This window comes from Convolutriloba macropyga, chromosome 4 (assembly GCF_964194025.1).
Source record: "Convolutriloba macropyga chromosome 4, txConMacr16.3, whole genome shotgun sequence".
Classification (NCBI taxonomy): domain Eukaryota; kingdom Metazoa; phylum Xenacoelomorpha; order Acoela; family Convolutidae; genus Convolutriloba; species Convolutriloba macropyga.
The window spans coordinates 5,108,393-5,133,726 of record NC_134471.1 but is presented as its reverse complement, the minus strand read 5'-3'; the positions used below and the strand labels follow the sequence as shown (position 1 = coordinate 5,133,726).

At 35.2% G+C, this 25,334-nt stretch overlaps 1 protein-coding gene across 1 annotated transcript in view; it reads left to right on the top strand.

The window, feature by feature from the left end:
- Window positions 1–25,334, top strand: part of LOC142337957 (dynein axonemal heavy chain 5-like) — a 428,573-nt gene that overhangs the window by 262,366 nt on the left and 140,873 nt on the right. The window contains exons 30-33 of the mRNA XM_075387590.1: window positions 11,125–11,324; window positions 15,698–15,862; window positions 16,711–16,863; window positions 17,321–17,513. Coding sequence (XP_075243705.1) covers window positions 11,125–11,324; window positions 15,698–15,862; window positions 16,711–16,863; window positions 17,321–17,513 — 711 coding nt within the window. The remainder of the gene's footprint in view (window positions 1–11,124; window positions 11,325–15,697; window positions 15,863–16,710; window positions 16,864–17,320; window positions 17,514–25,334) is intronic.

Sequence of the window (25,334 nt, the reverse complement as noted above, 5' to 3'; positions counted from 1 at the left end):
AACCTTAAGTTATAAGAAAAATAGGTCTGCTAAAAAACTTCTACTGATTGAATGTATTTATTTGTTTCGGCCAATTGAATTATGTTCTTTTTTCGATGAAACCCTAAATTCTATAAAAAATGAAACTATTTTAATGCTCTTTGTGATTGAAAGATGAAATGGGGTAAACTCAAGCGTTGGAAAGCAAGGTTGCACTATATTCATGTTATATAAATATATAAAATGAAACAAAACCATATTATTTCAATACATGTACATACAGGATAAACAAGCAGCCCCCCAAAAATATATTTGTCCTCACCAACGCAGAAAGGGAAAGTCAAAGATTTGCGTTCCTTATAGCCCCCACTAACATCCACCCCACTTAGTAGGCATATTGTGCGCCCGTCTTTTCCACTATGACCGTAAATTTATCATAGTAGGGAAATGTAATTTTTTGGGTTGTTGGGTCGATGGGGGAGATAACTTGTGATATTTACAATGCTTCTCGATTTTGACGGAAGAAATCGTGTCACAGAATTTTTTTCATTACTTTCTACTGTTTTTTGATTTCATAGATGACCGAATTAAAAACCAAACAAGTTGGTTTCCAGCCAGTGGATTGTATTCTCGCATAATTGGAAAAAGTGTTACCACTAGAAATTCACGCCCTTTTATTATCATGGTTTATACTGCTTGCCCGCTGAAGAAGCTTTATGGTTTGATTCACTATGTCGACATATACTAAGGCAAAAGCACAATAAGAACGCACCCGATAGCACTAAAAATGCCTGTTTTGTATTGTGTTAAGCACTGCTACTGATCCGTTTATGATTATTAGGAGCTTTTTAAGGAATAGAATTATAGCCAATTGTCCAGCAAAAATGTACCAGAAAAAAATCTGTCTAATGTTAAAACAAAGAAATAACAAGCTCAACTAGCATCTATTATATATTTACAAAATTCAAAAGGCTGAAAAATTTTCGGATAGAATTTTGAGGATGTTTGTTGAAGAAAATAGTCTGTTGATTATCCCTCCCATAACAATAATAAATCCTTCAAAAATGTAAAAAAAAATGATCGATATTGCGAAAGGACACTTCACAAAGATATTAGATAGAAAAACTTTCGATGGGTTTTTGGACACTGGACCTCCTAAATTGTTTATTTTGAAACAAAAATAATAGAATAAAAGGTTAACCAAACAAATGCTAAAGCTTTTGATTACTTCAAAAATTCTCTCAAAATTTATTATTAGGTTTGGGTAACTGTTTGGGGAGCACCACATTTACCACATTCGGTTTCAATTTTGAACAGATATTGAACGAAGCTCTGTCAATATCGGTCCATGATTATAGCAGAATATATTAAATTAAACATCTTTATGGTCTTATTATGAGTAGGACATTTTGTATTTTTTCCTTCAGATGTTTTTTTGGCGCCTGAAGTTAAATACAGCAAAACAGAATATAAAAAGTGAATTTGTTGATTGACACCCAATGCCGTCGATGGAATACCTAATTTAGTTTCAAGTTTTGTGATTATTTTAGATATACTGTTATCAGTTTTTCCTAATTTCTGCAGTGATCTAATGAATCTTTTGTTCATGTAAGAAGAACCTGCTTCGCTTATTAGCCGAGACAGGTTGTGAATGCATTATGGTGCGTCTTTCCAAGTCATGCAGGATCTTGATCTTTTCACAAAGCTGAATGTAAGTATCCGAGATCTTGGTTATCCAGATTTTTCTAACAAATCTCGCAAGATATTGCGAAGGCCGTCTCAAGGGACCGTCTTAAGGGAAAGCTTAATACACGCTTAAAAATATATATTGCGCGTCTCTGATGAAGTCAATGAGAAAATTTGACGCTCTTTGAGAACCGTGAAGCTAGCTATTCAAGATTTTTGTCGCAATTTTTATGCAATTTTCTCACATAGTAATAAAAAAACTTGATCGAAGATTTAAAATATTTTGCTGTATAGAGGAAAGTGTGGTTTTCTACAGCATAGCACTGCAGAGATCTGGCATTTTGAAACTTGCAAGCGAGTGTTTCAACAAACGCCTACATTTTTTCAAGAAAAACTGAACGTCCTTACCTTTATGCTCCAAAAATTGGAAGACGTTGGGGGTTGATAATGCCCAAAACAGACTAAAGTCCATAAGCATGTATAATATTTTGGTTTCCGTTATTCGCATGTGAACAGCCAGTTTTTGCAAATAAAAAAGGGTACCTATCCAGCGATTTACAAAGCAGATATTTTCATTTGAAGACGGAGGAAATGAAAAGTCATAACACATGCTTATATTTGATGCTACTTGGAAAACTAATAGCTTCTGAAAAAGCAAATAAGAGAAGTACCACTACGGTGAAAAAAAGGCAGAATTTTTATTACTAGTTTTGTGTGGAATTTCCAGTATTACATAAAATTATACACGCACACATGTATTCTATCGCTAAGAACAAAAATTTTGAATAGCACGCTGAAAATATCACTGCGAACAGAACATAACTGAAAATGTAATTTTTGTTCACGCGGCTGCTAAGAATTCACTCTGCGTATGGGGAATAAGACCGATGAAGGGGAATTAGCGGCTATATGAAAATCGAAGGCCTGTTTGTTTCTTCCGAATTCGACATGTAATGTTACCCCAATCAGACAAAATTACATGTAGGTGTGCCCTAATTATATGGCCTTTGAGGGGATCAAATAATTTTTTGAACTCTTGGGCAATTTGGAATGGCAATGACAAGTTGACCCAATTATGCAAATGAGCCGAAAAAATTACCGATGCGAGGATAGCGGCGTTATTCAAAACATCAAAAGTTACTTTTCTTCAAGACCGATGTTTTATGTTTTCAGTCGTTTCTATCCAATGTTTCATAGATTTTCTTTAAAAAAGTCATTCTCGACAAGTATTTTTCTGCGTCACCTTTATTCACTCGGGATTGTTTTTATAAACTCGAAACTGGAAACGGATAAGCAGGATTGGCTATTAGCTCCTTAGACAAGCGGTCCTTATTATAATTTTAGGTTGTTTCATTTAAAAAGAATATTTTGTTTTCATTTTAACAAAAGAATTGTGAAATAAAAAATTATCAATGAAAGAAAATCCAGTACTCTATTTAGAGACCTTAACGTAACTTATATCTCGACAAAATTTTAGCTATCACAGCCCCCGATTAAATTAGACAGAAAAAAGTTGCAGTTGAACTGATATTCGCTTGCGAAAATAATGCAAAGACTATGTATTTTTGTACTTTTCTTAAGTAATTAAAATCGAAAGTTTTTGCTATGATTAACTGATCTCGTTTGAAATTTCAGGCAATTATTGTTAACTTATTGTTCCGACCCTCTTGAGGGGGGAGGAACTATATACTCAAATGGTTTTTTTTGTTCAGTCATATTTGACCGATCGATATATTCATCCTACAGAGTTTTGAGTGGTATCATCAAAAAGCCCCTCCAGCGTAAAATATGAAATTAAAAAGATTTTTTCGGACTTCGTGTTTTACAAGGAGTTATCGAGGTTTCAAGTTTTGTGAATAATAGACCAATTTCAGTTGTTTTTACTCACATTTTCAGGAATTTCGCCTAGAATTTCGTCAATTTTGCTAAAAATTGTAAAAATTGTTAACAACAGTTCTGTTTATTTTGTTTTTAGAGACAAAAAATATTGTTGACTACTTTGATTTAATTTTTCTTGCCAAAATTTTGGCTACGTATTTCAAAATGCAGCCTTTTTCATCAAAATTTGTCCGGAATAATATTTGATGCTACTTGGAAAACTAATAGCTTCTGAAAAAGCAAATAAGAGAAGTACCACTACGATGAAAAAAAGGCAGAATTTTTATTACTACTTTTGCGTGGAATTCTCAATACTACATAAATTATGCACGCACACATGTATTCTATCGCTAAGAACAAAAATTTTGAATAGTACGCTGAAAATATCACTGCGAACAGAACATAACTGAAAAAGTAATTTTTGTTCACGCTGCTGCTAAGAATTCACTCCGCGTATGGGGAATAAGACCGATGAAGGGGAATTAGCGGCTATATGAAAATCGAAGGCCTGTTTGTTTCTTCCGAATTCGACATGTAATGTTACCCCAATCAGACAAAATTACATGTAGGTGTGCCCTAATTATATGGCCTTTGAGGGGATCAAATATTTTTTGAACTCTTGGGCAATTTGGAATGGCAATGACAAGTTGACCCAATTATGCAAATGAGCCGGAAAAATTACCGATGCGATGATAGCGGCGTTATTCAGAACATCAAAAGTTACTTTTCTTCAAGACCGATGTTTTATGTTTTCAGTCGTTTCTATCCAATGTTTCATAGATTTTCTTTAAAAAAGTCATTCTCGACAAGTATTTTTCTGCGTCACCTTTATTCACTCGGGATTGTTTTTATAAACTCGAAACTGGAAACGGATAAGCAGGATTGGCTATTAGCTCCTTAGACAAGCGGTCCTTATTATAATTTTAGGTTGTTTCATTTAAAAAGAATATTTTGTTTTCATTTTAACAAAAGAATTGTGAAATAAAAAATTATTAATGAAAGAAAATCCAGTACTCTATCTAGAGACCTTAACGTAACTCATATCTCAACAAAATTTTAGCTATCACAGCCCCCGGTTAAATTAGACAGAAAAAAGTTGCAGTTGAACTGATATTCGCTTGCGAAAATAATGCAAAGACTATGTATTTTTGTACTTTTCTTAAGTAATTAAAATCGAAAGTTTTTGCTATGATTAACTGATCTTGTTTGAAATTTCAGGCAATTATTGTAAACTTATTGTTCCGACCCTCTTGAGGGGGGAGGAACTATATACTCAAATGGTTTTTTTTGTTCAGTCATATTTGACCGATCGATATATTCATCCTACAGAGTTTTGAGTGGTATCATCAAAAAGCCCCTCCAGCGTAAAATATGAGATTAAAAAGATTTTTTCGGATTTCGTATTTTACAAGGAGTTATCGAGGTTTCAAGTTTTGTGAATAATAGACGAATTTCAGTTGTTTTTACTCACATTTTCAGGAATTTCGTCAATTTTGCTAAAAATTGTAAAAATTGTTAACAACAGTTCTGTTTATTTTGTTTTTAGAGACAAAAAATATTGTTGAATACTTTGATTTAATTTTTCTTGCCAAAATTTTGGCTACGTATTTCAAAATGCAGCCTTTTTCATCAAAAAATGTCCGGAATAAGATTCTTTATTTCATTTTGATTAAATTTGCCGGATGTACACTCCCCAAAAAACAATAAACACAATCTTTATAAACTACAAAGGGAGCTAGTCTTTCTTCCAATTCCATTGAGAGTAGTCTAGAATCAAAATTTTGCCGTTTTTCACTAATTTACTCTATGATTATCAAAAACGCAGCATTTATTTTCAAAACTTTTAACTAACAAATTATATAGATCTGAAGCATTCGAAACAATTGAGTGTTCTAAATGGACGAACAGCAATAATGGGACTGGTTTTGGTCCAATCTTGGACTGTTGCGATCGAAAAAATAATTCGGATTGTAATCAGTCGGTCTTTTTTTAAAAAAATCGAGTTTTTTGTGATAATTAAAGATCAGAACAATTCTTATCTCTATTGATAGGTCCAAATGGCTTCCTCAACAGTTCCAATTTATTGTTTTTTTCTGTAACCAAAAGATTTTAGTCGTTCTGCCTTTTAAAAACATTTTATTTTAATTAAGCAGTGGCTTTTTGAAATTTGCCATTATTTTTCACTTAATTTGTTCAGCTTGTGGCTTAGTTTCAGCAACGAAAGAATGCTTCTTCTTCCTCTTCCTCTGTTGGATTTAATTTAATTTTTTTGCTGTATTATGCGTTAAGTTATGGTTTTTTGGCTTTGATACTACTAGATTTCAAAATTTTTTTTCGGTTTTTAGGTATTGGCCACTTTTTCACGTTTTTTTTTCCTCGTTTTGTCACATTATCAGATTATTGACAGTTCACAAAATAAATTATTGGCGCTAAAAAAGAAAATTGAGCACATAAAAGCCTTGAAAGGCATATATTATGGTTTTAACGGCTTCGACATCCCTTTCTCGAAGAATTTAATTGATTTTTTTTTCAATTGTCTTTAACTGTCGTTTTTACTCTGTCTTTCTAGTCGTATGAAATCAGCTGGACAATGAAAGTACTCATTGATTTTTTATGACGGAATAAATGAGTCTTTATTCTGATATGAGTAGATAGCTGATGGTTTTCATGACTTTGAAAACAATTGTTTTCAAAAATTAAAAAAACTCTTTTGAACGTTGTCTAATTTCGCATTTTTTTTTGTCCATTGTTTTCCTGATTTGGTTAATTACAGGTCACATAAAACATAATTTTTTCGAGGCAAAGTGCAATTTACAAAATCTAATCTTTTTTTAAATAATGCGTTATGAATTTACTATCTTCAACACGGATTTTTCGCACAAAAAATAAACTAATTTTTTTCTCTCTATTTTTAACGTTCCTTTGTAGTCGTAGGACATATTTTGAGTACCTACAGGTTTCAGGCGCTTTTTTTGGATGAATAGACGAATCTATTTATTTTTTTTATTTTGTAGCTAGTGGTTTTCATGACTTTGAAAACAATTGTTTTCAAAAAAAAAAGTTTCACTAAATTTTTCCCTTTTTCTTTTTTTGGTCCATTTTTTACCTCTTCTCATTAATGGAAAGGCCTATAACACATTCTTGGCATTTGAGGTAGGCTCAATTGAATATATTTTTAGGGGCCAAAAATGACCTTACGGCTGCGACAGCGTTTTCTCGCAAATTTCAATTAAATTTTTTTCTCTCATTTTTCTTCTTTTTGTAACCAAAAAACCATTAATGACAAGTCTTAAGGCACTCCTACAGAGGCACAACTGATCATAAACATCATGGATGTTTTCAATTGCCATCGAATGGTCTTCCTTTGAATTATATGATTTTAATAAATATGAGCTTTTTTATCTTTGCTATTTTTTGCTCCTTTTGTCTAAGTGACACCTAGTCTTGTTAATTACAGGTCTAAAATGACATTATTGTTGTCAAGTTTAGGTGCAAGTGAACAAAATCTATTTTTTTAAAGAAAATTCGTTTTCAATTTACTGGCTTCGACATGGAGTTTTCGGACAAAAAGTAATATTAGTTTTTAATTTTTGTCTTTATTAAAGGTTCTATTTCCAGACTTAAAACATATTCTGCAAAATTACACGTCTCAAGCGCTTTTCTTGGACAAATAAAGGATACTTATTCATCATTTTTTTTTTGTTGCTAATGACTTTCATGCATTTGAAAATAACTGTTTTCGAAAAAAATTGTTAATTAATTTTGCCTTTTTTGTTCTATTTGTTATCTATTCTCACTAATGAGACCCCGCTATGCCACATTTTGGTGTTTGCGGAAGGCTCGATTGAACTTATTTTGTTGGGCAAAATATGGCTTTAAGGCTTCGACAGCGTTTTCTTGCAAGTTTCAATTGAATTTTCTGTTTTCTCTGTTTAGAAGCGTATGTGATCATAAACATATTGGATGTCTCCAATTGCCTTCTAATGGTTTTCCTTAGGATGAAATTAATTGTTTTTAGAAATAGAGCAATTTTTATTATCTTTGCTGTTTTTTTGTTTTTTTTTGTCTAAAGGTTACCGAGCCTTTTTATAGAGTGGTACCATATCTTTTCTAGTAAAGTTTAAGTTATTTTGTTTAGTTTCAATTTTATCCGACGCTATTTTGAGCTTCTGTAGGTTTTTTTAATGGACATGGAGTTTTGGATGTAATTAATGTTTGTTCTTTTTGTTGATTGATTTTGTTGTTCGTCTTGACTTGCTTTCTTAGTAATGGCTGATCTCATCAATGTAATGCGGCATTTTTGATCCACTGAGTTATTTGCATTTGAGGTCATTTTTGTTCACGCGCCTTTTTTTGAAAATTTTTTGAATTTTAGGGGTTTTCTATCTGTTTTTATTTGTTAGACATTTATGCCAAAAATGTGGTTGAGCGTGGTCGGAACTTGATGTGCGAACGCACATTACCGAGCCTCCTTGTTTGTCTTCTGTATGCAAAACTACTGCTTGACCATTTTCTTCTAGAATATGCTATCGATATCACTTTTGAGGTGATTTTTCATGCCTGACATATTCCATTTTTGTTCGATCTAAGTTGGTCGTATGTAGAAAATAAGTGTGCAGCGGTAAGGCGCTTGGTTTGTTCCTTGTAAGCAGCACATTACGTATTTTGAGGTAAGTTAGATTTCGTTGGTACTTCAGTTGATCAATCTTTTATAATGAAATATTGTCAGCGTGGAGTGATATATCTTAAGCAAATAAATTACTGAATAAAAGTATTTTGAGCTGCAAATATTTTCTTTTTTACTCGATTCCCTATGAAGTTGTAGATTTGCAACAGGCCAGGTTCAAATGTGTGATAAAAGTACGTTAATTTTACGCATCCATTATAGAGCTCATTTAGATATAAAATCGTCATGGTAGCTTGAAGAGAATCAGAAACGGAAATTTTGTGATCTTACCATGGAAAACTGCGCCTATTAGTTTTTTTTGAAAATAACATGAATTTGGTCCCTCCATTTGAAGTTATGTGAACCTCCGAAAAATCTTTCGCGTAAAAAATTAAATTTTGATGGAAAGTATTCCTATTACCTGGTTTTTGGTGGAAAGTTTTGGGTTTCTATCCGACCATCAGGCACCAAGTTATTAGCACTTTAATTGACAATGACTGTTTGAATAAGAAACACCCAGAAAATTAAAGTAAGAATTTTTAATTTTACGGTTTATTCATGATAGTAGCGAGACAAAAGGTTTACGTTGTTTCTGTTTTGTTTCATGCAAGAAGAAATCTGGTATTTTCAAATGAAAATGATTAAACTCAAAAATAAAAATGCCATTTTGATGAAAATTGTTGGCCGATTGTCATTGAAAACGGTAGGGTGACTATTTTGGGTGCCAGAAAATCAAAATGTAAATCAGATCTGATACCACGTTCCCTAAACTACCGCCCACTTTTGTTATGGGACGTAAAATTTCAATTTCTTGGGTAGATTTGGTAGTATTTTATAGCTTTTGGAGGGTAGATGTTACACGGACGAAAGTTGCTGCTTCGGGACAAACCGAATACGAAATACCAAAACAAAAAATTTCTAATGAATTTGCTGTAATGGTTTTATTCAGGAAAAGTGTGATAAATCATGATAATCAGTGACGGAAAAATGCATGTAACGACTCGTTAACAGAATCCAGATAGCAAATCAATCACACTGCCTAATTTTGTCAATCAACTAGTTCTCGTCCAACCAAATTTCAATGATTTTAAATTCTGATTCGCAGCCTTTTGGAAATTTTAATTGGAACGGGACTGTGCCGTGAATGTTTGTGTAATATGAAGAAAAGGACGTCAAAATTTTAATGATAGTTTCACCTATGGATCAATTTTCCTTAAATATAATTGCTTTTGATTTTAAACACCATATTAGTTGGTCACCCCTGAAACCCCCAGTGGTGAATTGTTAGAGTCTTAATAAGTCTGGGCTTTTCGACAGCTTTATAACTACTGATAATTGCTGAAAAGAATTTTAAAATTTTCAATATTTTTGCTTTTCAATTTTCAGAAACTTTTCATTTAATGAACTTACCTCATTACTTTTGACAGTGATTTTCACCTTGAGTATGATTTTGACATGGAGTGATTAGAGAATTTCAAGGTATTTTCTGCAATTTTTACGAAGCAAACAGTGATTGAATTGTCATGTTTATCATGTGATAAAGCGATCTCGTTCTGATTACATAGTTGTCACCAGGAGTTTTTTAAAGATAAGGATAATGTTGGACAATGGTTTAAGGCGGTTGGATGAAGGAATTAATTTTTCTGAAGGAAAATAATTTTGCATTTAATTGATTATTTATTAAACAGAGCTCAAGCACGTAATGTGACAGCTCTCAAATGCAGGAAGTATTGTTTACTGAAGAAATTAAGTTTGTTTGATTGATATAAAGCCAGTATAAAAAGCAGCAGTTGTTTATTTACTTCTCCGAAAGGAATCAAAAACCAGAAAAAAACAGTCATAACAGAACATATTGAGTTAAGAAGTTTCACTTCAGAAAAAAATAAATTTTTTTGCTTAGAAAAATTGTATGTTAACTAGCGATTAGAAAATATTTATTTTAGTGGGACTTAATTGTTGAGAAAAAATAAATGCAAGACTTGTTGAGATTTTGAGAAATTTATGTTGGATTTTTTCGGGATTTGACCCAAATTATTTGCACTAATGTTGCTAATTACCAATGCAAATTTTCTTTTTTTAACTTTAATGATATTGCAAGTATAATTCTCACTTCTGCCATTTTGATCGCCAGTAATAGGATTACTCGCTTAATTGCTATCAACTGCATTTGAAGCTATTGTGTTTGAAACAGTATTAAAGAGCCACAAACGAGTATATGCAAGGTAACAAGTTATGTAATTTTTTCGGACCTTCGATTTTCCATTTTGCTTTGAGAAGAGATTTTCTATTAGATCACTTCAGCTTTGACTTAATTAAGTTAGTTTTTTCTGCAAAAGAATGCTGGTCGTCACTTTTTCAACCGTCTCCTTACTTTTTGCAAATAATTCAGATGACTAGGTCACTGATTTTTTTTTTGAAAAATTAGGTAACAGTTTTTTGTCCTAAAAACTTTTCAATATGTGAGAGTTTATTGCGCTTTTAGTAATAATTGATTTTCTACAGTTCAAAGTTGAAAGCTCTGGAGTCCTGTGATTATTCTCTACGGTATTGCCGAGTTCAAGTTTTTGTTCGACGTTTTTGCGCTTCTTTTCATTGTGTGTTTAATTTTTTGTTTTCTGTTTAATTTTATGTTTAAGTTTTCGGTGTTAACATGATTTTCAAACCAAGAATCATTTATCCAATAAAAACCGGACCTTTATTTTCTGATCTGTGAGGAAACCTTCAATCACAATGGTTTATTCAATTATTTTTATCGACGTTTTGATAATACAAAGAAATCGAAATAGAATAGAAAATGTTAAGCGTAATGACACGAAATCATAGAAAGAGTGCCCCCCGCCTTCAGACAATATTTCTAATCCAAGACTGAACTAGTGTTAGTATAATTTACAAATAGCCGCTTTTTTCGTTTTCAGGACATTTGCATCTCTGCCAACAAGGAGAAGGACATTGAGGCTAAACTGAAGGCGGTGGAGGTGGAGTGGAACACACATGTGTTCACATTCGGACAGTTCAAGAGCAGAGGGAACCTTCTGTTGAGGGGAGACAACATACAGACTGTCAACACTGCTCTCGAGGACTCTCTCATGGTCCTCAGTTCCCTAATGGGAAACAGGTTGGACGACACAGAAATTAATAAATGAATTGTAGAATAAATTTTAAAACGACTGTACCGATTCTTTATTATGTTTGAAAAACGACAATACCGATCTTTTTTATGTTAAATACCGAACAAAAACGACGATATCGACAAACAAATCATAGGAAATTCCACCGTTTTTGGCTAGAAACAAAATGACGAAAGCAAGGATTTCCTATGTTTAAAAACTGACAATTTCTCAACAAGGGTTACCGAGCCGAATATTAAAAACAATTATTTACATTATCTAGGTAATTTTGGGGGTATTCTTGTCAAGACATTGGCTCTAAAAATGTCTAGGTAGATTTACCTGCATCGTTTGCAAGTAAGCATGATCGCAGGTATCAATACCTGCAAAATTACCCGCAAAAAATGATACGCGCAATTTGACTAGAATACATTCCCTAGATCAGAAATTTTCGGTTTTTAAACATAAGAAATCGTCGGTATCGTCCTTTTTTCAGCCAAAAACGACGAATTTTCCCATGATTTTTTCGTCGTTCTTGTTTGGTATTTAACATAAAAAAGATTTGGTATCGTCGTTTTTAAACGTAAGGCAGATTCGGTTTCATCGTTTTTAAACGTAAGAGAGATTCGGTATCGTTTAGAGAAACACCATGATTTTTTAAGATCCCGGTCTGGAGAGCAGATTAGTCCAGCAGACCCAACAATAAAAATGATCGGCAGTGGGCAGTTTGAAACGCAACCAACCGTAAAAATTTTGCTTTAAAAATACACGAATGTATGTCAAAACTCTATAAATGTGAATTAATCAACGGATTACTAATCAATATTAGACAAGTATGTTACACTTTTGAATTCATTTATTCAAAGTTAATCAAGAAACTTTACTCATTCATTTTTTCAAAAAACAATTTTCGATGAATTTGCACATTCTTTCAGTAGGCATTTCTGAGAACATTTCAAATTCCTGCAAAAAGACCATATCTTAACGTTTGACAACATTATGAGCAGAAAAGTCAAATTTTCCAATGGAAAAAACCGACAATTTCTTACGTCAAAAACCGAACATACCGACAATCTGTTGCATCCAGAACGACCATAACGAGTCTCTCTTACGTTCGAAACCAACAATACCGAATAAACCGAACATACCGAAGTTTTCTTACGTTTGAAACCGACAATACCAAAGAATTTATACAAATTTTTCGTCGTTTTTGTTCGGTCTTCTCAACTAAGGCTACACCTAGAAATTACCTGCAAACTGAATGCAGCGGATTTGTAATAGGCACAAGAAAAATCTTTTGAAAACTCTGAATAAAGTGTAAGTAAATCTTCTTGCTTGATTAGAATGTTTTAAAGTAAGGCCGACCATAAATGCCCTCTTTTTTGTGTGCTTTTGTGGGGAAATAACAAGATAAATCATATTATTTTTTAAAATTTAAAAGCAGAACGAACGTGATTAAAAAATCAATTGGATCAATTAGTTTCATAATTTGCAAGTCAGCATCATTTTTTTGATTAATTGTAATAAAATTGGTTAATATTCAAGAAAACAATGCATTTTGTATTTGTATTAAGCTTTTACATTTGTATTAAGTTTTTAAAAAGCCGGGCTTCTGATTATATTTACGTAAGCTTCCGGTGCTCGTGGAACGCGAAATGAATTATCAATGAGCTATGTGTCATTGCGCAATGAGTCTAAACTGTTCGTCTTCTAAAGTAGTGCAATGAGTCTAAGTCTAAAGTATCTTCTCAGGTTCCTGATTATATAAATTTTTATATACTCGTAATAAATAATTTTTAGTAGCAAAACAAATATATGTTGTATGCCAAAAATATGTTGTATAAAATACATAGTGGTCATACGAAGATGACAAATGATTGGATATAGTCATACAGTAGATGATACTACCATACATTGGGGAATAAAACTCTCACAATTATTTTCTTCCCGAGAAATGTATCAGCAATCCTTTAATATTTCTGTAGTTTCATTAAAAAATTTTTTAGGCTTCGTAGGCTGTATTACAGAAAAAATATATGATTTTTATAGCATCATATATCCTCTTTGTTCAAATATAAAAATGGCGGTAGAAAGTATGTACTAATCTCTTGTAAATGAGTCCATAATGTATTGTTTGTTTTATCGAATGTATCACAAATTGTTAGATCTGTTGATTTAAAAAAACAATTGTGTTTCTTGTTGGAAGTATTTATGGCATCACTGAACCAAAATCATGCTGAATATTTTTGTTTTAAAATTTTAATAACTGACTGCATTGAATCGCTTTAAAATTGATGAAGTGATGATTAGGTTTTTGATTTCATAATACAAGTTTTCAAGAAAAGCAAGGACAGTGCAAAAAATTATTGATTATTTATTGTACCGAACAATTTGTTTATTCCCGAAACAAGTAGAAATATATGAGTAATAGACAATTGTCCATTTAAAAAGCAGCTGTTTACTGTTAAAAAAAATTAAGAAATCAGATATTTTGTCATAACTCTGAAATCCATGATAAGATCAATTTCTATGGTAGTAGCTTGCTTGTAGTAATTGATCTCTTTTATTGAGTGGAGGCGCTATCTAAGATATTAAGTTTGGACATTAGGACACTTTGTGCTCAACTTATTATGAAAATTGACGTGCTGTTAAGAGACAAATTTTTCAATTATTAATAATGATAATTTGGTGAGTAAAATTGTCATGGCTGTTGTAATGATAAATAACCAAGAAAAATATAAAAAACTTTCACACCGCAATTTTGCCAAGAAACTGATCAGTTTAGTTATGACAATGAGTTTTGCCAAATTGCCAATGAATAGGTCAAAAATCCTGACAATTTTTTATTTCCCTATCATCTAAAGAAAGAGATATACTTAATCCCTTGACATCTTTTTAGGAGAACAAACTGCGTAGCATTTAATTTAATGAAGTTTTCGATATATATATAGGTTTTCGTATACTGTTTCATTCAGGTGACAACCAGTTTTGATTCTTAGGTTTGCAGCCACTTTTCAGGAGTTCTAATTCAATATCCAACCTAATCGCAAAATATAGGTTGATTCATTATTTAAGAACTGGAGTTACATGTGCTTGACTAATTAGAAAAAACAATTTAATGAAAAATTAGAAATTTCAAAAGTTAATTTCTGGCAGAATTGAAAATTTTCATATTGACTATTATCGAAATGCATTTATTCCGCATTGAAACTAGAAAAAAATGTTTATTTATTTGAATAAATATATTTGATGAAAGATTTATACAAAACCTGATATTAGGCGTCTATTGCTGAAACCTTAGCTGTAAATTTTGATACCGTTTACAAAAAAAACTGTTAGACCACTGTGCAATTTTTTCCTAATAAGATTCTGAAATTGACTTGAAACCCATTTTACAACATTGACTGTGCTTGCTGAATAACTGTATCAGAGCCTTTAGCTAGAAAGTCATGGTAATCATTTTTCCAGCTCTTGGGATTAAAGCAAAATTTCACGTTCTCATGAAATTTGTCGTAGGCGTTGTCCAAGCAAAATTTGAAATGGAACATTTACGGGTCTCTTAACGAAAGAAAACATTACTCCTTTCATGCAATTTTCGACCATTCTATAATCATTGTGATTTATTGCTCTCGATCGAAGTTTGAAGCAATTATTGCAAACGTGTTGCTCTTTTTTATTCAAAATTTTTGCATGATCGATTTGACTTTTCGATTGACTTTTGCGTTCTTTACTTTTTCGTTTTGCGTGATCTAAATTTCTCGCTCATTCGCAATTTTAAACAGCTAAACTCAAGTTGCGGCAGTTTACTACTAATAGTCAAATGAAAACTGCGCCATAGTTGGTGTCTTTTTTCGAATTAAATTTTATTAGCAGTAATATTGGTATACAATACCATATAATGACGTCATTTGAAACCCTTAGCGATTTTATTCCCCCACCCCGGACTGAAGCACGCTGCGATATATTGGAGCTCCTGTCAGTCTTTCTAGAACAATTCTTCCGATGTTAGTCGGTTTTTTAACTCTTTCAGGTGGACGTTTCTCTTGGCATTCAAAACTTTTCTATGATCGTCATATTTTCGAGCCATTACAGTGTTGAAATTGTTACCAAATTAAGTTAATTTGAACAACAATAATAACATTGACTGGCCGCAAAATGTCGAAAAATCACGAGTTAGTAACAGAAAACAAGATTTTGTCCTGTTGAAATACGCTGGTTGATGTTCTCAGTCCATTTAAACCACAACATAATATCGGAGATAAAACTGAGTTATCAACATTTCATATAAAGTATACTTTTTTGTATATCAGATTGAACTTTCCTCAGTGATGATACTTTTGTTTACAAAGAAATGTTTTTCACACATTGATTGTTTGTTCAGGTACAACGTGCCCTTCAAGAAGAAAATCCAGCAATGGGTGTTGGATCTCTCTAACACTCAGGAGATCCTTGAGAACTGGATGATTGTGCAGAATCTCTGGGTATACCTCGAGGCCGTATTCGTAGGGGGCGACATCGCCAAACAGCTCCCACAGGAGGCCAAGAGGTCGGTACTAAAATTTACCCGTTTTTATGAAATTTTAAATGAACAATTTACTATTGATTGTAAATCACTCCCGAGATTCTTGCTTGTTTATCTTATCAAGATCTTATTTCTTGGAAAGATCTTGCTTGTCCGTACATATCTTGACCTTTTCTTACGAAGAATCTTATCAAGATTTGTCTCGTTTTAACAAGCTTCTTAGCAAAGTGCTTCAAGTTTCATTTCACTGGGTAGCTATCTAGTAAATATTTCAAATGTTTTGTTTATTTGAACGCCTGAAAATAAAACCTGATAATGTGTTAACGTGCCAAATTTTGTGGTTCCATTAATTGAATACTTCTCTGATTTCAAGAAGTTATTGGTTTGTGTTGCTTCTTTTGACAGGCGAAGCAAATAAAAATATGTCTAATAAGGATCTAGCACATTAAAAAAACCATGGCTCAGCGATTCCAATTTTGAATTTAATAATAGTAGCTTTCGAGATTGAACAACGCAACTCAATTGTAATCCGGTAAACGACTTTAAATGAGGAGCTGTTTTTCCTTAATTGCTTTTCTGTTTTCCTTAATTGTGCCTTATTTCTTGGTCCTTAGTTGCATAGTAGAAAAATACAATGATAAGGAAACGTTTTACTAAGATAGAATGAAAAATTCACTCTCAAAAACGTTTGTTCAAATTCGATCACTACAGGACATTAGTGGAACACCAGTGTTTCATTACCATTTTATAGTGCACATAGAAATTTTTTCACTATTATAGTTACACTGGGACATTAGTGGTGCACCTAAAGACGTTCGTGAATACTTTTAACATGAGTTTTGGGTACTCGCATGTACAAATTGTCTAATTAGGTTCACGAATATAGACAAGTCGTGGGTGAAGATAATGACCAAGGCCCAAGAGACGACTAACGTGAAGCAGTGCTGTACTTCGGATGACACTTGCAAAGACATGTTGCCCCACTTGAAAGACCAGCTGGAGATTTGTCAGAAGTCACTCACTGGGTAGGATTTATTGTTCTCTAACATAAGAAGGACAGTTTATGGGTCTCAAACATTATAACACCCCCAACCCCCCCCCCCCACATTGTAACCCCTGAAATTGGTAAAGGGGGGGGGGGGGTTGGGTGTTAGACGTTATTTGACAAAAGAGCCCCCGGGGGGGGGGGGGTTGGGGTAGTGTCTATAATGGGAAAGACTCCATTATATTTTCTGTTACCACTCTCCCATCCTATCAGTTGGTGCAAATAACTGGAAACTTTGTCCTACTTTGGGCTTTCACAGGAGGATGTCTAAAGAAAATTCATATTTCAGCAGATTAAGAAAAACTAAAATAAACGTGAATAAAAACGGGGTATTATTAATTCGACCAGTTTAAGTGACTGTAACGAATGAAACGAAAATCTCAAAAGCCGCTCCAATTTTTGTGATTTTTGCCTTTTTTCAAATGCAATTTTTTCAGCTACCTTGAGAAGAAACGTCTTCTGTTCCCCCGCTTCTTCTTCGTGTCTGACCCTGCTCTCCTTGAGATCCTGGGTCAGGCCAGTGACCCCCACACGATCCAGAATCACCTTCTGTCCATATTCGACAACACCAAACGAGTCAAGTTCCACGAGAAAAACAGAGACGTCATTCTCAAAATCATATCATCAGAGGTCAGTCAATATTTTTGCAAACGTATTTCATATGCTCGAAAATTAAACTGATTTTTTTTTGAATTTATAATATACATAGAAAAACGAAAAAGGTCAAATATATAAATCTTAATCCTTAATCTTGTGGCAGCTAATTAAGCCGATTATTGATTGTCCACATCATTATGCTGAAAAAATGGAATTCTTACTTTGAAATCAGCTCAGGCTCAAAAACAAAAATTGTTAAGAAACCAGTAATGCTATGACTGAAAGTCTTGTTCTCTTTTTCTTGATTGTGACAATTCGTGAAAAATGATCTTATTATAACAGTCTATATGCACACCTAATTTGTTGTTTATGTAATTGCAATAAAAAAATGCAAGTAAATCCATAAAAACTCAAATTCAGTGCTTTAATTTATCTCAAATGAAGTTTGAAGCAATTATTGTAAACGTGTTGTTATTTTATGCACAATTTTTGCTTGATATTTCTGATTTTTCGACTTTTACCCACTCGATTTTTCAGGTTGTGTGATTCGAATTTCTCTCTTTTTCACAAGTGTCAGCGGTTGACCTCAAGTGCCGGCAGTTCACTTCTAAAAGTCAAATGAAAAGTGCGCCAAAATAAGTGTAATTGTTTTTAACTCAAGTTTTATTAGTGGTTATAATGGTCTAAAATAACGTCATTCGAAGACCCGTTAGCGACTTTAGTTACTCTAACACACTGAAGCAGGTTGCAAAAGATTTGAGATCCAACTGGTTTTTCGAGAGCAATTCTTCCTACTTTAGTTGGTTACGTTTTTACCGTTACGCCATCTTAATTACGTTTATGCAATCTTTTCCTTCATGGGAAATCGGGAATTAGGTGTCGCCTTTCGTCTACTGAAAGTAAGAACCAAACATTTTACGCGGTTGCCTCTGCGATAAGTAAAACTGTCTTCCCGATGACAAAACTCTAAATAACACTGGATCAAATTGATCAAAGTGAATTGCTGAAAATAGGTAATAAGTTAGAGTGACGATAATGAGCATTGGACGCTTTTAGAACAAAAGTTAGCATGAAATTAGTTAATGACATATTGTATTGGAAACAATAATTTGGTTACAGTCATCACTACCTAACATAATGCAGAATTGTATGCAATAATGAGGTACGGAAATAAGCTATGCTTTTCATCTCTCTACTTTAACTGCTCGTGCGGCGGCTAACTCTCGAGCTGCCGCGCTTTGCTGGGCTTGTTGTTATTTGCGGCCATTCTGCTTCTGGAGTTCAATTGCCAGCCAGTTCTCACTGAGGTGGAAAAAGCAATTCTACTACAAACTTATTGCTTTTTCACAAAGGTGGTTTACGTTTCGTGCCAGCTGGCTTATGTATGCCAAAAGATTGGTTCATTCACTATGTCGACATACAAAAGCAGAGTAGTATTGCATGATATATCAATAGAAAAAGCATGAGTTTTGCGTTGAAGTACAGGACTACTACAAAAATATGAGTTCACATTTGATCCTCTATTCTCAAATGAAGACACTAGCTCCAACGAAAACAAAAAAAAGAATTCAGCCACGTCGCTCTGAATGGTAAATTCTGAACACTGCCTCAAGTACATTAACAAATCATTGCTCAAATTCACAACAGGCGTGCTCAAAAATGTTTTTGAAGTATATAGCAACCGGAGCGATTTGAATCCCTTCGCTGACAAATGATCGCGTCCTTTAACCAGTTATGGTCCCTTCTAATTAACCTTTTCAATTTTTAATAGGTAAATTTTCTCTCACTTAAGTTTTTCCAGAATAACTGTGCAACTGCTGCTCTCCTTGTGTTTCACAAAGAAAGTTTTACACCACCCTGTTCGTTCTGAGTGATTACAAAATCTGTCCGGATACTTCGCTTATGAAGGTTGCTTTTGTAACTGTATATCCGTTCTGCTGTACTTACCGTTGCATTAACTAATTTAACAGAATTATTTATGAAATTTTTTCTCAATTGAACTGGGTCCACAGATCACACAATGCGGGATCTCTATATGTTTACCAGCTTAATCGTTTTGATGGAACAAACCTAAGGCAAAAAAATATGCCTGAGAAGTCTTGTGAAAAATTGGTTTCTAACTTAATCCTAGGTGTGTGTGTTGCAATTTTCGCAGAGTACTCACGAGTTGAACATTGGAAATCAAGACACAATATTAGATAGAATATTGCTCAAGACAAACTATGGTATCAAGACACATTAACATCTTAACAAATATACAGGGGTTTGGTTTTGGCAAGACGCAGTAACAAGTATACTGATCAAGACTTTTATTTCAAAAATTTTATTGCTGAGTTTTTGTGTTAGCTCGAGTTGCTAGGCTAACAAAAATTGTAATTGCATGTTCTTATTTTTTGTTCTGTTTGTTAACAATTTTTTCTGCCTACGTGGCATACGCGGCTTTTTCTGTTTCGCCATACACAGTTTTTCGCTAAGGGGATTGATAATCCGGATAAAAATAAAACGCAGTAATAGTTTTCGTCGTACGCATTTATTTGGATCTGTTTTGAATCTGAGCTGAATTTTTACTTCCTACGCAATTTTGTTATTCCTTACGCTCAGCTCCAACATCGCCGTCCCTGTTTTCCTTCTTGAAAACATTATCGCCAGTTGGTAGTACTGGAGCGAATTTCACTATTGGCCTCCTGTAGTATCCATCTTTTGTTCGGATTTTTGCTGATCGAATATATCCTTCGGAACCTTCAAAGGTTTCGGTTATTCGACCCAGATCGTAATATCCACGTTTGTCACTGTCTTCCACTAACCTCACAAGATCACCCTGCTAAAGACTTCGGTCCGTTGCTGTCTGCCATTTGTTTCGACCGTTCAACGTTGGCAAGTACTCTTTACGGAATCTGTCCCAGATGAGCTCTGGGTAAGCTTGTGTTTGTCGGAAGAGCTTTCTATGATCAAAAAATTGCTCTGCACCTGATATATACGGTAAACAAAGTTTCTCGTTGCCATGTAGGAAACGGCTTGGAGTAATAGCTTCTAAAACGGTAGCATCAGAACTGGCCATCGTCAGCGGTCTAGCATTCAGCGTCTGTTCAACAAGACACATCGTTGTTGACAGAACATCTTCCGTGACTGATCGATTGCCCAGCGCTGCTTAAATTGCCCCCCTGCAACTCCTAACCAGTCTTTCCCACACTCGTCCAAAGTGTGGCGCTGGAGTTGGGTGGAACTTCCATCTGATACCTTGTTGAATCAGATGTTCTTCAATTTGCTCCTTGTTCCATGCTGCAATATACTCCGCCAATTCTTTTTCAGCTCGAAGGAAGGTTGTCCCGTTATCACTAATCATTTTGAACGATCTGCTTATTCGAGCAATGAATCGCATAATTGCCTTCAGACAACTATCAGTGTCTAGTTTGGGTACAATCTCTATATGTACCGCTCGTACAGTAAGGCATGTGAATAGACAGCACCAACACTTTTCGTTTCGTCGACCAATCTTTAATGTGAATCAAATGTCCGAATTAGTCTACAGCCACATTCGAGAACACTGTTGATGCGACTAATCGTTCTTCAGGTAGATCTGCCATTACTGGTGCCTTTGTTTGTGCTCTTCCCTTTTGACATTTAATGCATTTGTTTTTGAACGATCTCAAAGCATTTCGTTTGCCTAGGATCCGGAATTTCTGCTGAACTATGTTTCTGACTTGTTCAGTACCTTCGTGATGAATATTCTTATGTTCATTTCGCAAGAATAATTCAACTAAATGGTGCTTCCAATGCAACAGTATTGGATGCTTGGTTTCGAAGTTCAATTGACTTTTACCTATTCTGCCTTGAACACGAAAAATTAATTGCTGGTCAATGAATGGTGAAAATTGAAGGATCTTGCTGTTGTTTGGAATTTCCTTTTCAACCTTGAGAGATTTCATCTCTTCAGCAAAAAGTACTTGCTTGTGCATCCTGTCTTGCTTCAACAGTTAGTGTTTTTGTTGCCGGTTTGTGTTTTTTGAATACGCGCTGTACGTATGCCATTGTTTTTGTTTGTCGATTGAAATTGCTGAACTGTTACCACTGAATCATCGGCTTCTTCTCCTCAACCTTTGCTGAGAAGACAAATTGGTCGTTTTGTTTGTCTGAAGCAAATGTTAAATTCACCTTTTCAGGCCATTCGTTCTCTCGTTGCTTCAACCAGGCCGGCCCGGTGATCCCTTCGCTGCTCTTAAGTTCTTCAACATTGATCGCTCGTGTCCCGATGTCAGCTGAATTGTTAATACCACTCACATGATTCCACTGTGAAACATTGGTTGTATACAAAATCTCAGCAACTCTATTGCTTAATCTCAGCCACTCTGCAACAAACACTTGTTGCTTACGGTGGGAGCTATGAATCCATTGCAAGACAGTAGTGGAGTCTGTCCAAATGTTACAGCTGTGAATCTTCGATGTGTTCCTTCACTATCTGTTCTATAAGTCTCACCGCCATCACTGCTGCTTTTAGTTCCAAGCGTGGTTTGGAAAGGTGTCGCATCGGTGCAACTCTGCACTTTCCGATTACAAATGCTAAGTCTGCTGAGTATTCTTTGGGCTTTGAACGTAGGTATTCCACTGCGCACATTGTGTCTTCAGATGCGTCGGCAAACACATGAAGTTCCCATTTGTCCTTGGCTGTGCTGAAGTATCTTCTATCAATGCTGGTTTCTGCTACTTCTGGAAGCTGCGCCTTCCACTTCAGAAACTCTTCTGCTTCGTTAGGTTCTACTGAGTTGTCCCAATGTTGTCCATTTTTTGTCCAGATGCTCTTCAGGAGTCGTCTCATGTGAACACTGAATGATGCAAACAGTCCAAGAGGATCAAACACTGAAGAAACTAGAGATAAGATCTTCCTTTGGGTGATTGGGGTCTCAATTTATTTGCTTGTACCTCTACAACCCTGTAGACTATCGTCGACAATCGTCCACTGAAGCCCAAGCACGGATGAACCTTGTGCTGGTCTATGAATGGTGAAAACTGGAGGATTTTGCTGTTTTTTGGAATTTCCTTTTCAGCCTTCAGAGATTTCATCTCTTCAGCAAACTGTTCTCGCTGCAGTAGTCTGAAGATGCTTGCTTGTGCACCCTCTCTTTCTTCAACACTTAGTGTTTTTGTTGCCGGTTTGTGTTTTCTAAATACGCGCTTTACGTATGCCATTGTATTTACTAGTCGATTGAAATTGCTATATCGTTCCCACTAAATCGTCGGCTTCTTCTCTTCAACCTTAGCTGAGAAGACCATTTCGTCGTTTTGTTCGTCTGAAGCAAATGTTAAATTCACCTGTTCAGGCCATTCGTTCTCTCGTTTCCTCAACCAGGCCGGCCCAGTGAGCCATTCACTTCTCTTGAGTTCGTCAACATTGATCGCTCGTGTCCCGATGTCAGCTGGATTGTTAATACCACTCACATGATTCCACTGTGAAACATTAGTTATATCCAAAATCTCAGCCACCCTGTTTGCAACAAACACCTGTTGCTTCCGGTGGGAGCTGTGAATCCATTGCAGAACAGTAGTGGAGTCGGTCCAAAAGTTAGAACTGTGAATCTTCGAATTACAAATGCTAAGTCTGCTGAGTATTCTTTGGGCTTTGAACGTAGGTATGCCACAGCGCACATTGTGTCTTCAGATGCGTCGGTAAACACATGAAGTTCCCATTTGTCCTTGGTTGTGCTGAAGTATCTTCTATCAATGCTGGTTTCTGCTACTTCTGGAAGCTTCAGACGTACACTTCTTCTTCGTTCTACTGAGTTGTCCCAATGTTGATCATTTTGGTCCAGACGCTCTTCAGGAGTCGTCTCATATGAACACTGATTGCGCAAACAGTCCAAGAGGATCAAACACTGAAGAAATTACAGATAAGATCTTCCTTTGGGTGATTGGGGTCTCAACTTCTTTGCTTGTACTTCTACAAACCTGTAGACTATCATCGGATGAACCTTCCTTGCTCGGTTCTACCTCAAACTGCTTTGTGTCTCTGATTGATCTCAAGTCCTCTGGGATTGCGTTGGTTACCACATCGCTGTTGGTGATCCACTTCCTCAGTTCAAATCCATGTTTTGAGAGAAGAGGTTGCAATTGTTTGAAAACTTTGATAGCTTCTTCATGTGTTTCGACTGACTTGATGAAATCGTCCATGTAGAAGATGTTTTGGGTTGTTTTTGCTGCAATTGGGAACTCGTCCTCGTTCTCGATCGCTAATCGCTTCAGAGCGTCGTTGGCACATGTTGGTGAACTCTTTGCTCCGAAAACATGACGCTGATACTCGTAAATTTGCACAGGTTCGTTCCTTGTTGGTCGCCACAGGAATCTCAAGCAACTTTTATGGTTTCATGATTTCTTGCAGAAACATTGATTCAATATCTGCGGTTAGGGCTATTGGTCTCTCTCGAAATCTAAATATTGTTCCAATCAATCCGTGTAATAGATCGGGTCCGGCTAATAGATTGTCATTTAGGCATACATCTTTGTATTTTGCTGCAGCGTTGCAAACACGACGAACTTTATCCGGTTTGGTGGATTTTAGTACTGGATGGTGCGGGAAATACCATTCCTTTCCGAAAGTGTCTCTGACTTCCGATTTGTTCAGGATCTTCAAAAATCTTTTTTCAACGTCTGCATCAGTTGACTAATGATACAATTCTTTCAAATTGGTGGGGCCAATCCGTAGTTGTTTGGAAGATTGGGCTCTGGTTCACTCCAGAGCATGCCTACTTCCTACCGCTCGCCTGTAAAGCTTGCCGTGCTCTCTAAGAACTTCTGAGCTTGCTGCTCTTTCTTTGATTTCCTTACAACAGTTCTTTTGGAAGCATAAGTTTCTATGTCCCACAGTGATTGAATATTTTTTGCCACTTTCACATCTTCTGTGGAGGCAAAATGACAAAGATTTTGATTTTTCTTGCCTGTCATAGGACCACTGACTACCCATCCTAATTCTGTTAAGACGGCGAAGGCTCACTTCGTGCTCCAATCTTGTAGACCAATGGATATTGAATTTCGTTAGCATCTGGTCTCCAGTATGATGCCTACTTCCATCAGTTTGAATGTTCTGTTAGTGAGAACATTCAGGTGTCTGAAGTTGTTCTTCAGTTCCTTGTAATCACAAGTTGTGTTTCCCAACGAGATTGATGGGTATGCAAACGCTTCAATCAAATGCACCTTTGTTATGTAGTCCCTTTATTGTATTAGGAACCTTCTCTTTCCTCAAATGTTGCGTCCTATGTATGCAAGCTATGTTCAAGGTAACGTCCGTGCCTTTGGTCTGTAATTGATCCTTGATAATTTGATCGATTAATGATACTGTTGGCCCACCATCGAGGAAAGCGTAGGTAGTCAACCTTTCACCACCACTCAGAACCGATTTCAAGAAAACTATTGACTTGGTTACTTTGGTTGGTTGTTACTGCGCTTACATTAACTGCGTGACTACCCTCGTCCATTTGGTTTTCGGAATGTAACAGTCTGTTGTGCTTTTTGTTACATCCACTCATACCGCACGGATGGACTTTCCAATCTTTGAATGCATGGCCTTTCCCCAGACATCCATAACATAAGCCTTCTTTTCTCACTGCCGCATAGCGATCGGTGACATTCATAATCTTAAATATTGGACAGTTCCATATTTTATGAGTGCCATCCGCCAGTGGACAGTTTTTGTTTTGCATTTGCTTCGTTTCTTTCGCATTCGAACTCGCACTAACATTTGATGATCTTGAGAAACGTTTTTCCTCGTTAGCTTTTGGTCGATCATTTTCCTTTCGTTCGCTCTTGGTTGATGGGATTCCTTCATGGACAAAGGCCATTCGCGCTAACCATTTTTCAAGGAGAGTG